A 13,696-nucleotide genomic window follows, 5' to 3' on the forward strand; every position below is an offset into this window, starting at 1 on the left:
GAGCCTGGGCTAAGTGACAAAGTATTTAAAGGACAAGGAACAAATCCCAGAGAAAAAGTCAATTTACGGAAGTTTCTCGTTTTAACTTAACCCACATTTTACCGTGAGTTGTTTTAGGAAAATGATTTGGGTAGGAAGGGATGCAAATTTATAAATTAAAAACAAGGTCTTTTATTTATTTTTATTTATTATATATCTTATTTTTTTCAAAGAGTTTGTCCGTAACGTACGTTCAAAAAGACATGTATCTATTAAAGTCTCGTTTAGATCGAAGATAAATTGAGATGAATTGTAAATAATAATAAAATAGATTATAAATAGTAATAAAATTTATAAATTAAAATTGATAAATATTAGTGAATAGTAATGAGATGAGTTGAGATAGATTATGAATTTAAACTGGGCATAATAAACTAGTTGTTAAGATATTTTCTATAAGACTATAGTACTTGTATGATATATGGGTAATGCTACTTGGACCGATAATGAATTGATGAAATTTGACTGATAAATGCAAATACATTTTTCTTCTTTTATTTCAATCATTTTTTATATATCTTTAAATATTTTAAAAAAATAAAAATATTAATTTAATAATAATCACTTCCTTAATCTTTAAGTAAGAAAAAATAAAAAATAAAAAATTTAATCTTATCAATAACTTTTATCGGTACATTTTATCTATTCAAGTATCATTTTCCTTTATAGATAATATATCATAAAATGTCATAATTCTTATACCGTATCATCTTGTGATAGGATGTATTTATCACTCTATTCATATATAATATTTAATAATTTTTTATAATTAAAAATGTAATGTTGTTTTTTGGGCACGAGGTGAAAGATGTGCTAATATACGTTAAAGGAAATTATATATGGACACACATTCATTGTAAAAATAGACTGAAAGTTTCGGATCATTTAAATTGTACAAGGTTCTAAAACTAAATATCCCATGGCATGGCAAAGGGGGTGATCCACCAAGACCTTCGATGGCAAATCATGATATTTTCATTTCAAGAAGTTCGAATTTTGATTAAAACTATAGCATTTTTCGTTTGAGAATTGACTATCTTTAAAGTTTGTGTCTAAATTTTATAACCTAAAGTGAGAAAGAAAGACGCATAAGCAAGTCCTAAAATATTTATAGTTATCTGAATAATTTTTTAAACAAAATATTATCTGCTAGTCTCGGAGCATGGGACGTGTTACTTCTATTAAAATTACTTGCATAAATATTAATTTTAAAAACTCAATTATTGATTCAAAAGTTTTAAGGCTGTTGGATACTAATTTGGTTAAGCATTTAACTCTAAAGATCATAACATTTCACCACGCTTCCGAATCCGGCGTCCACGGCCGCCCACTCTTTTGATGCTAACCCGGTGATAACCCTTTCCCTTTCAGCAGTTTTACTTATCTATCAGTATTCAATGATTTTATCATGCTCATACATAATACCAATGCATTTTAATCTAGCCTATAAGTTGCTTCCTCCATGATTTAAATTCATGGTGTGGTTCCTGCTCTGATACTAATTGTTAAAGACCTAATCACAGATCCAAGAGTTCTAAGATTATTAGATACTAATTTGATTAAACATTTAACCCTCAATACTAATTATAACATAATTTATATCTTTTAGATAATATATAAAGTACTCAATAAATTTTATAAATTTTATAAAATTCATATAATATGTCTATTTTTTAATTTTAACATTTTATTTTCTCAGTGCAAAATTTCCCATTTGTTACATATAAATAAACAATGATAAGGTTTCTTAAAAATAACATACATGCATATATGATATACCCAATATAAATCTTTAGGAGACCGGTTTCAATACAACTTTTTATATATAGGAAAATGCTTGATATACACATAAATACTACAAATATAACGATACACACTAATGTGTCAGTCATTTTTGTTCTCAGTTGAATTTATTAATTAGTTTTTTGCAAAGTCAAGCTTAATATTATCGTTACCAAATCTATGAGGCTCATTTAAAAAGTGTTTCATTTTATATCATATCATCATTACAATTTATCAAATTTTCACATAAAATATAATAAATAATTCAGCTTTTATGAATCTCAATTCAACTTTTTCAAATCTCAAAACAATAATAATATTAAAAAATAATATTTATAACAATATTTTTTTAACTTTCATCTAAATCCATCTAAATTTATCTCATCTCATCTCATCTCATCTTTGAATACAAACCAACGTCTTGCCTTTTTATTAGTGTAGATGTAGTAGTTTATGAGTAATGCTATAAACTACACCATCATTTTACTTTAATCACACTATATACAATGTGGCATTTTTATTTTTTATAAAGAAAGATTTAAAGGTTAATGGACAATGTCTACTCGTTATTGTGTGATAAATGTGAGATAGAAATGGTTCTCTCCCTAGCTATCATTAGTACATGTTTTTTGTTTTTAATTCATTCACTCTAAACCCATTTAAGTTGCCGCTGCATATAGGTTATGAATCTGAAAAGGATTGAAAAAGATATAAAGGGCGGAGGTTCTCTCCCTAGCTATCATTAGTACATATTTTCACGGGATGGAAGAGGTAAAAGCAAACGTATGCAATTGGGCCAACGCTCACGCGGAAAGTCATCTCCACGGTTCCGTGCCACGTGAGTATGACGGCGATGTCCAAACATCATTTTCTAGCTGCTTCTCTTATGGCTCACAGCTAATCAACGAGATAAGCTTAAAACTTAAAAAAGCATTGTGTAATAAACAGTAAGATAGGATTTAGACAACGAGATGAGATGAGATGAGATGAGATGAGAATAAAATATTATTAAAATAAATAAAATAAAATATTTTTTTATATCGAAACCTAACCTTAACCCATCAATGCTATAATGGAAATGCATGTTGTCCAGAGAATGCGTCCCGAGGATGGGTCATTCGTCCAATGCAATTTTTTTTTAATTTAATAATTAAGAAAATATTTTTTAATAATGTTGTAATTTTTTTAAATGTCTAATAATATAAAAAATATGAATAAAAAAAAATTCAAATGGCCTTATCTTAGGCAAGTTGGAGGGTATGATGACTTATACGTTATATTAAAATGCATTGAAATTATGTGTAAGTATGATATTAAGTTATTAAGAATTAATAGACAAGTGAAGTCATCAAAAAAGAAAAAATTACTATAAAGTCAGTGTCAATAGAGTGAGCTGATCAACGTTAACATCAAATTTAGAAATATGATGGAATGTTTTGATCATTTAACTAAATTAATATTAAAAAATTCTAAAACCCTTAAATCTTGACGGTTGGGTTCTAACAGTAAAATAATTTTTTTCTTTGATGTGAATTGGTCCGTTTTCCTAGCATTTTTTTACATTTGGAAACTATGAAGACCCATATCGACCGTTTGGTTTCAATTCTATCCAAAATGAACACCTGTAGTTAAAACGAGAGAAGTGTGGATCAACGACGCAACATGGGATACATTGCCACGCGTTAAGTAGGATATTCGCCACGTACATTTTGGTTAGTTGGTGGGACTTTTCTTTCTAATTTACTTGTCTGGTGGGTCACAGCAAACTATCAAAGCGTAGACGGTTACGATACGTAAGATGCCATTATGACTATGAGCCTCTAGTGAATCAGATACCACCTGGCTGCACGTAGATCTGTCTTCTGCATTCTCATTGGTCTCCCTAAATTAGATTTTTAACCATTTGGTTAAAATAATTAAATAAAGAGCAATGCACCTCAGTGTCCTCAAATTAGGATCATCATCTATTATCTATTTGGAGATTAATAACGAAAAATCCTTTTATTATTATTATTATTATTATTATTATTATTTAATCTTAAAAAACAAAAAACTCCCCTCAAGACTATTTTTCAATATTAAGACAAATAGAAATTATTAAATTTCATTCTCTCGGCTTAAATTTTTATGACAAATAATGATTTTATATGATATTATAGTAGATGTCTTGATTTAAACTCTGATTTTATATTCTATCTCTATTTAATTAAATATTCTATATATTAAACTCATTTATTGAATAAGAATTTGACCCACAAATAAAAAAAAAGTTAACAACGACTCCATCTAGGGGTCTCCAACTATTGAACTTCTAATGGCTAATTCATCGAAACTCTCAAAATGTTTTTCATATGAATAATGCTACATACATTCGTGAAATGTCCAAATATCATGTAGTTACTTTGAAAAAAAATGAGATTCACTCATAAAAAGATTAATTTCTTTTCATGTGAGTTTCATATTTATTTATTTTTTTTAAAATTAACTGTACGATATTTATACACTTATAATTACAAATATAATTTTTCTTTTCATATTGGTAGCAAGCAACCCAAAAAAGGAGTACAGATACAATAGGATAGTACTTAAAATCCACGATTGATATGATCATGTCCAACAGAAAACCGAATGTTTTTTTTTATTTTTATTTTTGTTTCCTTATTGTGCTATTCGCCAACCCCACCTGGATTTTCTGTTTTCCTAACAACAGTACTCATGTTGAAAGGAGACAGAAATTCTGGCCGAGAGAGAGAGAGAGAGAGAGAGAGAGAGAGATGAGATCTGAGATCAGGTCAACATGATGCACTTTTGAAAATGAAGGATGAGGTGGATAGCACTGGTGGCCGGTGAATCTACATCGGTCATGGGCTGCATGCATGATCGATATTGGTTTCTGCAATTAATTACTTGGTGTTTTTTCCAATGGAATATATGAATCATGTGAAGGCAGGTGAATAGTGGGAGCTGTCACAAGTCACGTACGTTCATATATATATATATATATATTCTCGCACCGAATAGAAGAATAACAAATAAGATAAAATGTAAGAGAGATAATTAACAACAATTAATTACTAGAAATGGCTCTGATACCAAAAAGCGGAAATGAAGGAGGGACTGAAGAAGAAGAGAAGGAAGGAGAATTAGAAATATGCACAATTAAAGGAGGCGGTTGAACCGACCATATGCATGTATGAAATGCAAAATAAAGTAAATGAAGAAATAATCAATAACATAATATCAAACATAAACTTTATTATATCAGCAAGTTTATGACACAATGATAGCAGGTAGTGCGGATATTTGCACTTACAAAATTGAGAGAAGGTAGGCAGGAATTTCAAAGGGTTTCTAGCCAAAATGACACCCGTGCCTGGACAGTACTAATGCTGATCACTCACGGATTTACTTTATACTTTTCTTTTACCCGTGCCTAAACAGTACTAACGCTGTTCACTCACGGATTTACTTTGTAAACAGGGACTCCTTGTTCTATAAAAGGAGAACCTTCTTTCATTTTAAGGCAGAGTTCATTTTGGCTAGAAACCCTTTGAAATTCCTGCCTACCTTCTCACAACTTTGTAAGTGCAAATATCCGCACTACCTGCTATCCTTGTGCCATAAACTTGCTGATATAATAAAGTTTATGTTTGATATAATGTTAATGATTATTTCTTCATTTACTTTATTTTGCATTTCATACATGCATATGGTCGGTTCAACCGCCTCATTTAATTGTGCATATTTCTAATTCTCCTTCCTTCTCTTCTTCTTCAGTCCCTCCTTCATTTCCGCTTTTTGGTATCAGAGCCATTTCTGATACTTAATTGTTGTTAATTACCTCTCTTGCATTTTATCCTATTTGTTGTTCTTCTACTCGGTGCGAGGCTTTCTACTGTCCCTGGTTCAGGATCATGTCGTAGTTACAAATCCTTCCAAACTACTCCACCAAGATAGCTTGGCTTCAAAATCTCATTATTAATGAGAGACCAGAAAATAAAAATTAAAGGCCCCCAAGCATGCATGGTTGCTATATATAAATATATAAGGATTGCTACATCTATAAAGAAATTACATAAAAATAATCTTACAAATTGACGTGACTTTATCTGATTCGTTAGATATATTTTTCAATAAAATTAACTTTATAATATGACGAACCACATCAAGCCACGTCAATTTGTAGAATTATTTTTATGTAATCTCTTTGTGACCAGAGTATTTCCCTAAATATATATATGTATATATTATAATATCTTTAATATTCGTGACATGATTCATATATATTATTCGAAATGTATGATTGGTCGTTGTAGCCAATATATAAATTCCTTCAACTTGGATCAATGAGATCAGACCATAGAACAAAAGTAAGATTCTATTTATAACTATTTAAAAAGCATAAAAGGGTAGCATTATTAATAGATAGTGGTAAGACCACTAAGCTTTGTCGAGCTATCACCCACTCAAGTACGTTATTACTCCATAAATTCAAAACTACTATTGGAAGATTAAATTTTCTTGGTGTTTTGATCTATTTTTTGTTCAGTTCTCAAATTTTAATTGAATAAAAAAATATTTCTTTAGCTGATTTTTCTTTTAAAAACATTCGAAAAAATTTAAAAAAAAAAGGAAAAAAAAAGATATTCGGCCATTTGTCATGTGCCATGATCCAAATCTAAAAGCAATTAATATATAGCTGGAAACTAGTGCTACCTTAAATTATTGCTCCCAGATTAAGCAGAAGCAAGATTCGATTTTTGTACATAAAATTTTATTGCGACATCTGATGACCTTCCACTTGCAGTAATCAGTGGCCCATTTGAATTTGACTGAAATCATGCACCCAAATTCCAATAGGGTGAGGCAATCCACTTAAAAGCAACCTCCAATAGCTCTTGCACTTGTAGTAATTGGGCTTTCCCCTGTATATCCATTGTTAATTTATGATTTGCCTTGAAATAAAGGTCTATTATAAGACTAATTTACTGCACAAGCTCTGTATTATTTCATTGACAAGTGATATTTATAGTCATAAAATATATAAGTATCGCATATTTTTTTAAAAAGAAATGAATAAATGTGAGATTCATATGAAAAAAATTAATTTTTAATAATAGATCTTACTCATTTAAAAAAAAATACATGACGCTTGTACAAAACCTATGACTGTATCTAATTTTATAAACAAATTAATATGATTTTGGTTATTTTCAACATACCCATTTCTTTCTTAAAAAATATATATATATAAAAAAAAAAAACCCCATTTCCATCAAAATAGTTTGTATTATTCACTCATTCGCAGCACAAGACAAGTACCAATTCAATGGCATTCATTGCTTTAAGAGTATAAATAACAACCAATTCCCACTTTGGCCATCATTAGTCTAGTGCTGCATCTCCAATGGCTCTGGTATTTGTAATTGGTTTTATCCCTTTATTGCCATTATTACTATATTATTGGCCTAAAAAAGCCAATTAAGTTACCATCAGGATTGCTTCGGCATAAAATGTAAATTTTTGTAATTTTACAGTAAAGGGATTTTATAAAATTAAATCTACAAATTGACATAACTTCATATATATATATATATATATATTACGTTAGGTATATTTTACAATAAAAATAATTTTATAATCTAACGTACTACATTAAATCATATCAGTTTGTGAGTTTACTTTTATCGTTCAATTTTTATTATACGAGTTCACTCATCAGCAATTTGATTCTTCAATTTAAATCATCTTATTATTTTGAATTACACTTATTAACGTTATACATTTTAAAAAATTTCACGTGTCAACTACTTAAATCTCGCTTAAACTATTTCATGTATGTTTGATTAAGGATGAAAAAACTCATTTGCAGCAAAAGATGGTTGTTTTGAAACATACCCATATTTCATTGGTTTCGTTTGGAATCTTAACTCATCTCAATTCATTATTATAATTTTTTCAAATTCTAATACAAAATATAATAAACAATTTAACTTTTTCAAATCTTAAAATAATAATAATAATATTCTAATAATATTTTATCATCTCAATTCAACTCAACTCAATTTAGTTCAACATCTAAACGCATGGCTTCGTTTGGAAGTTGAGATCATCTCAACTCATCATTACAACTTTTTCAAATCCTAACATAAAATATAATAAATAATTCAACTTTTTCAAATCTTAAAATAATAATAATAATAAATAATAATATTCTAATAATATTTTATCATCTCAACTCAACTCAACTCAACTCACTTCAACATCCAAACTCACCCACACGAGTACCAACCCATTTCACACTTTGGCCATCATTACGTCCAAACTTTTGCTATAAAAAAAGGTCTTCTCTGGCCACATCCATTGTTTTGTTGCACTTTTTCTTTCTTAATGGATGAATGGAAGTAGAAATCACGGATTCCACGCATTGTATATTAACAATGGCGTTGAAAAGGCATCATTGCTGCCGGAACTAAAGCATAGGTGGACGACGTACGAGCTGATGCCATTAGGCATAGCCGCATAAGATAACGTTTTCTTATCTTATGCAGAGAAAGAGAAATTATAGATCGATAAGAAGCTTGAAGATGACACGGCTTGGTATAACGTGACCAGCAAGTGATTGATGACACATCCTCCATGTGAATCTTTTTTAGCAAGAAAAATAATAAGATTAAATAAATAAATAAAAAGTAATACAAACAAACACTCCAAAGAGGTAATACAAAACAAGAACTATGAAACAATAAAATGTTTAAAATTGCCTGTCTCATATTTCTGGACAACGAGCGAATAAGATGTCACCATTCAGGTGATTTCTAGTGCAATTCAATGTAAGATTATCGTTGAACATCAGAATGAGAAAGATGCTGTTAAACATCAAATACAGGTTGTCGGGAAGCCGAAGAGGAGCATAAAAATTCTGAAAAATCAAGACGCAGAAAGGCCATTGTATTTGTGGTATAAGGAGTTGAGGGTGCATGTTCCATACCAGTCAAATGGGTGTCTGATTAGGGTGACCAGTGGAGCAGGACATTGGCAATTTCCCCAAGGGAGAGAGCAGACTCATCTCACTGAGTTTTACTCTTTAAACCTATGCATCAAGCTTGGATCTATCTCGGATACCCATGACATGTTGAGGGAATTGATGTGGGTGACGTTTGATGTGCTAGTAAGTAATTAGTGGATGTTTATCGATCCCAGCTTTCACCCCATAAAGGGCCTCTATGTTGGGGTTTTTGGTGTTTTTGTCAACATATTTGGGTCTTGTAGCCCATGGATCCAATATACACCCAATGGACCAAAAAGAAATGGGACGAAATGCCTTCCCAAATCCTAACTACTTGTTTCAGAAGTATGTCTACATGGTCCATCCTCTTGCAGCAGGTGGCATGAGATTCGAAAACGCTCAAATCTGTTTGTTTGCCAGGAAAAAATGAGTGTTAGAAATAGAAAAAGAAAAAGATAGAGTTGAACACAAAGAAGCAGCTGAAATATGAGTTGAAATGCTATGCTTCCCACATTCCTTTCAGTGGCACTAAGGCCTGGTTTGGATAATGAAACTCCTCCATCTCATCTTAATATTCAAACACTATAAATAAAATTACTTTTTAATTTTCATCTAATAATTATCTAATAATTATAATTTTTCTAAACTTACAAACAAAATACGAAAAAAAATTCAATTTTTTTAAGTCCTAAAATAAAAATTATATTACAAAAATTATATTCTAACAATATTTAACTTTATAATATTTTTATTCTAACTTTTTTTATATTTTCTTTTCTAAAACTTCATAAAACATTTTAATTCAAATAATTGCTAACTCATCTCATCTCATCTCAAATATCTCACTATCATTTATAGATTGTCTCAACTCAACTCAACTCAACTCAACTCGCTGTTCAAACCAGTTTATTATCAAAATGAGGTGTTGGGCTTACTTTTAGGTTTGTTCATCTGAGAGGAAATGAACCGATGAATGAGCTCTAGACCATCGGTTTTTACAGCTTGTTATGGAGAGTATATGCCAATAAGCTCCACGACAAGAACATTAAACAACACAAAATTATCAAAAACAAAGGTTAATATTGTCGTATTGAGCCGAAGTTATTTTCTTTTTAATTATTATATTTTTTCTGTCGTTGTGGTAATTAATAATTAAGAAAGGATGCTGATTCGAAGCTGAGTTGGAAGAAAGCTTTTGGAACGCACTCGAATAATCAATCGGAAACGAAGCTGAGGTGGTGGTAGAAAGCTCTTTGAACGCACGCCAATCATCGAACCTAGTATTTTAATACGCGAATCTGGTAACGCCCACAGCTTTTAATGCTCCCGTAAATGCAATCATCTCCGTCCACTTCTCTTCTATAAAATAAAATCAAAGCTGACCATTTTCGTCGACTCGCAGTTCTTCAATAACAATAACGACAACGACAACAAAAACAAGCTCGATCAGTGACCGATTCCCTGCAATGGCGAGCGCCGAGAAGCAACCGATGGTGGTCGGGATCGACGAAAGCGAGCAAAGTTCGTACGCTCTGGAGTGGACTCTGGATCACTTCTTCGTCCCCTGTTCTGCCAACCCTCCTTTCAAGCTCATCCTCGTCCACGCCAAACCCACTCCTTCTTCTGCCGTCGGCTTCGCCGGTCCTGGTACGCACTCTCACCCACCACGAATCTTTTTGCGTGTTTACGAATTACCTCGTTACGTGTTCCTAGTTGGGATTTTACATATGTGATTTATTGACTCAGAGGCCGATTTCTTATTATTTTGGGAAATTGTAGGAGCGGCCGAGGTTTTGCCCTTTGTGGAGGCCGATTTGAAGAAGACCGCTGCCCGGGTCGTTGAAAAGGCCAAGGAACTCTGCACCAGTAAATCGGTAATCTGTTTTCTTCTTTCGCTAGGATATTCTAATCTGTTATTTGCGTTTCAATTCAATGTTGAGCAACATTGATTAGTGATTATCCAACTAGGTATTACATATATATCTGGTGGAGTAGGGATAGAGAGTGGGGACCTAGACGCTTTGTGTTTGTGTGCATGCTGATGCACAATCATGTGAACTGATGGGAGTTTCACCAGTATTAGGTTCCAATTAACCAACCAAAGAGTTTTCTATTTGAATACACATTGGGAACCTACAAAATTTGAGGGAAGTAACTCATAAAATGGTCGAATTGAGACTGGATGTGGTGGCTACAGATTGGGATTGATTGGATGCTTTTGAGTGACTATAAAGCATTTTTTAGACATCAAGATAGAGGATTTCGGTGATTGTTCACTCTCTAACTGGATACTGTAAGATTCTTTGCATGTTAGGAACAATCAATATGTTTATATTTTATACTGGAATTGATCAAACACTAATGATTAAGCTAAATTCCTCATTGTTTGAGGCTTTGAAGATGTGCTTCCACATTGTGAGCTTTAGTGCACAAGTCGTGGAATCCCTTAAAAGGTTTGGGGCAGGCGTGCACATTTTAGCTTGTAAATTTCTCTATAGACCTTAGCTTGTTTAGGAAAGTCAATAATCTAATCTCAAAACAATTAGGAGACTAATTCTTAAATGAGCTTACAATTAGGAAACCTAACCTTCTTCAAGACGGAAGCAAAGGTGCTTCTGATGAATTAAAGATGCCAAAGCTTCTTCTTTTAATATCTCAGCTGGGTTGTATGTAGGTGCACGACGTGATAGTGGAGGTGGTGGAAGGAGATGCTAGAAATGTTCTTTGTGAGGCTGTGGAGAAACACCATGCATCCATTTTGGTTGTTGGCAGTCATGGCTATGGAGCTATTAAAAGGTACTGATCTCAACCCTTTTCTCTCACTCATGCTTTCATGGTTTCCTTTATTATTTTCCTTGGCATGTTTTCGTACTTTCCAATCGCTAAATTATAAGGAAGTTAACAAGTGAACTCTCTGTATTTATTTTATGCCATTAGTATTAGTACGATATCTATTGTTGAAGCCATGCCTGTAACAAGCAAGAACTCATCATAAGTTTACCATCTGTGATTCACTGTTTATTCCTTGGAGACTTGCACCGATGGAAATAATATGTTTTGGTCTTTCGTGCAAATGTTAACAATCCATTTTGTTTTGTTATGCAGGGCTGTTTTAGGCAGTGTCAGTGACTATTGTTCTCATCATGCTCACTGTACTGTGATGATTGTGAAGAAGCCCAAAATCAAACACTAAGCTTACATTACCTACTTCACGTGCTAATGCACGTACAGAAATTAAATCAGCCGAGTAGTTGTGTATGTAATAAATTTGACAATTGCTCATAATGTCGTCGTCGTCGTCGTCTTTTTTTTTTTTTTTTTTTTGCGTTCTCCCCATCTGATCTCAAATATGGCATGTAAACTCAACTTTGAATAACAAGTTTATACATGCATGCATTATTGCATTGCTATCGTCTGATTTTTATCAATTTAGTCCCATTTGATGTGAATGGGGGAAGTTGGGAATTCCGAATACTCGGATATATTCTCGAAATTTTGATCGAGTTCGTCATTGTCCTCAGCCTGCTTTTTGCCAATTTGCTTTTGGAAAGCTAGCATCCAATGCTTATTAGGTGCTAAACGGCATCCTTCCACGGCCACCAAAGTAAAAGTGGGTCATAAAAAAAAAAAAAACTTCTATAATAATAAAGCAGAAAAAAGCGTTAAAATTTGCTGAGAAGAACACAATTGTCAATTACCCAAACTGATCGACGATAATAGTTTGGACGCTCCCTAGCACACTTCCCAAAATCGTAGTAATTTTAGCCGCCACCTTAACTTTTATAACTGTCCCTTGCATAGTGTCTAGTTTTGCCGCACTGGTAACAACTCCCACGAACACCGTACCCACCGCCATAACCACGCCATTGCCTCCTCTCCCACCGGATATCCTACTATAGTACCCTTCACCCTCATCATACCCTCCACCTCCCCCACCATACCCCGTCTCTTTGTCAAGGTTCTTGACTTAACAAGTAAATATTAGGCACTTCGACTTGCAATGTGCTTAAATTCGATACTTCCTTAATTTTAAAAATGGTACTTAAATATAACTGAAAATTACTAAAAGACTCGATAACATGCCTAAATATTAGCAACACAACTAGACTCATTACCCTATTGACCCAAACGTGACCTACAAAACTAAAGACTCGTTCATAAAAGTAAATACATAACTGCTGCAAGACTCTTAAAAACATGTGATCCTTTTAGAATATAAAAACATCATATCAAGCCACGGCCACACGATCACTTGGATGGCTCAGATGAAGGCATGCATGGGGGTAACATGATAGGCCCCCCCTTCAAGGACCTTATGGATAAGGTTCCCAAATTGATCTCAAAATGCCCTAATTTCTTCCCTGTCGCTTGAGCCTTTGACTGAGGATCTTCTTTGGTTTCAGATGCAAGGATCCATCCATGTTGACAAGAAGAATCTTCGGTTGAGGCATAGATGTTTAACCAAGGCATTTCTTTAGACAAGAAACATGAAAGATCAAATGGATTTGAGACTCCAAAGGCAGCTTCAAGTGATAGGCAATCATCTTGAACCTTTCTTCGATCTGAAAGGGCCCATAAAATCGTTGGGCAAGCTACAGCTGCTAGTTATCAGTAGGGTTTGAGCCTTAGGTAAACCCAATCTCCTTCCCAAACTTTCATTACTTACGATTGAGATTTGCAAACTTCTTCATGCACTCTTGTGCCTCTCGCATGTTGTCCTTCAAGATTTGGAGAATGGCATCTTGTTCCTTCAAGGAGTTTTCCATTGCTTGAACTCGTGCTGTGCCTGGAGCATATTGGAGAAGAAGAGGAGGAGGATAGCCGTACATGGCCTCAAATGGCGTAGTTTTGGTGGTCACTAGTGTT

At 32.9% G+C, this 13,696-nt stretch overlaps 1 protein-coding gene across 1 annotated transcript; it reads left to right on the forward strand.

Moving 5' to 3' along the window:
* Positions 1–10,003: 10,003 nt before the first annotated feature.
* On the forward strand, positions 10,004–12,258 carry LOC108986860 (universal stress protein PHOS34-like). Its single transcript, XM_018959642.2, has 5 exons — positions 10,004–10,131; positions 10,233–10,477; positions 10,610–10,704; positions 11,505–11,626; positions 11,936–12,258. Exons 2-5 carry the CDS (start codon positions 10,297–10,299, stop codon positions 12,021–12,023), a joined length of 486 nt encoding a protein of 161 aa, XP_018815187.1. The 5' UTR covers positions 10,004–10,131; positions 10,233–10,296; the 3' UTR covers positions 12,024–12,258.
* Positions 12,259–13,696: the final 1,438 nt, after the last annotated feature.

The sequence above is a fragment of the Juglans regia genome, chromosome 11, assembly GCF_001411555.2.
Source record: "Juglans regia cultivar Chandler chromosome 11, Walnut 2.0, whole genome shotgun sequence".
Taxonomy (NCBI): Eukaryota; Viridiplantae; Streptophyta; class Magnoliopsida; order Fagales; family Juglandaceae; genus Juglans; species Juglans regia.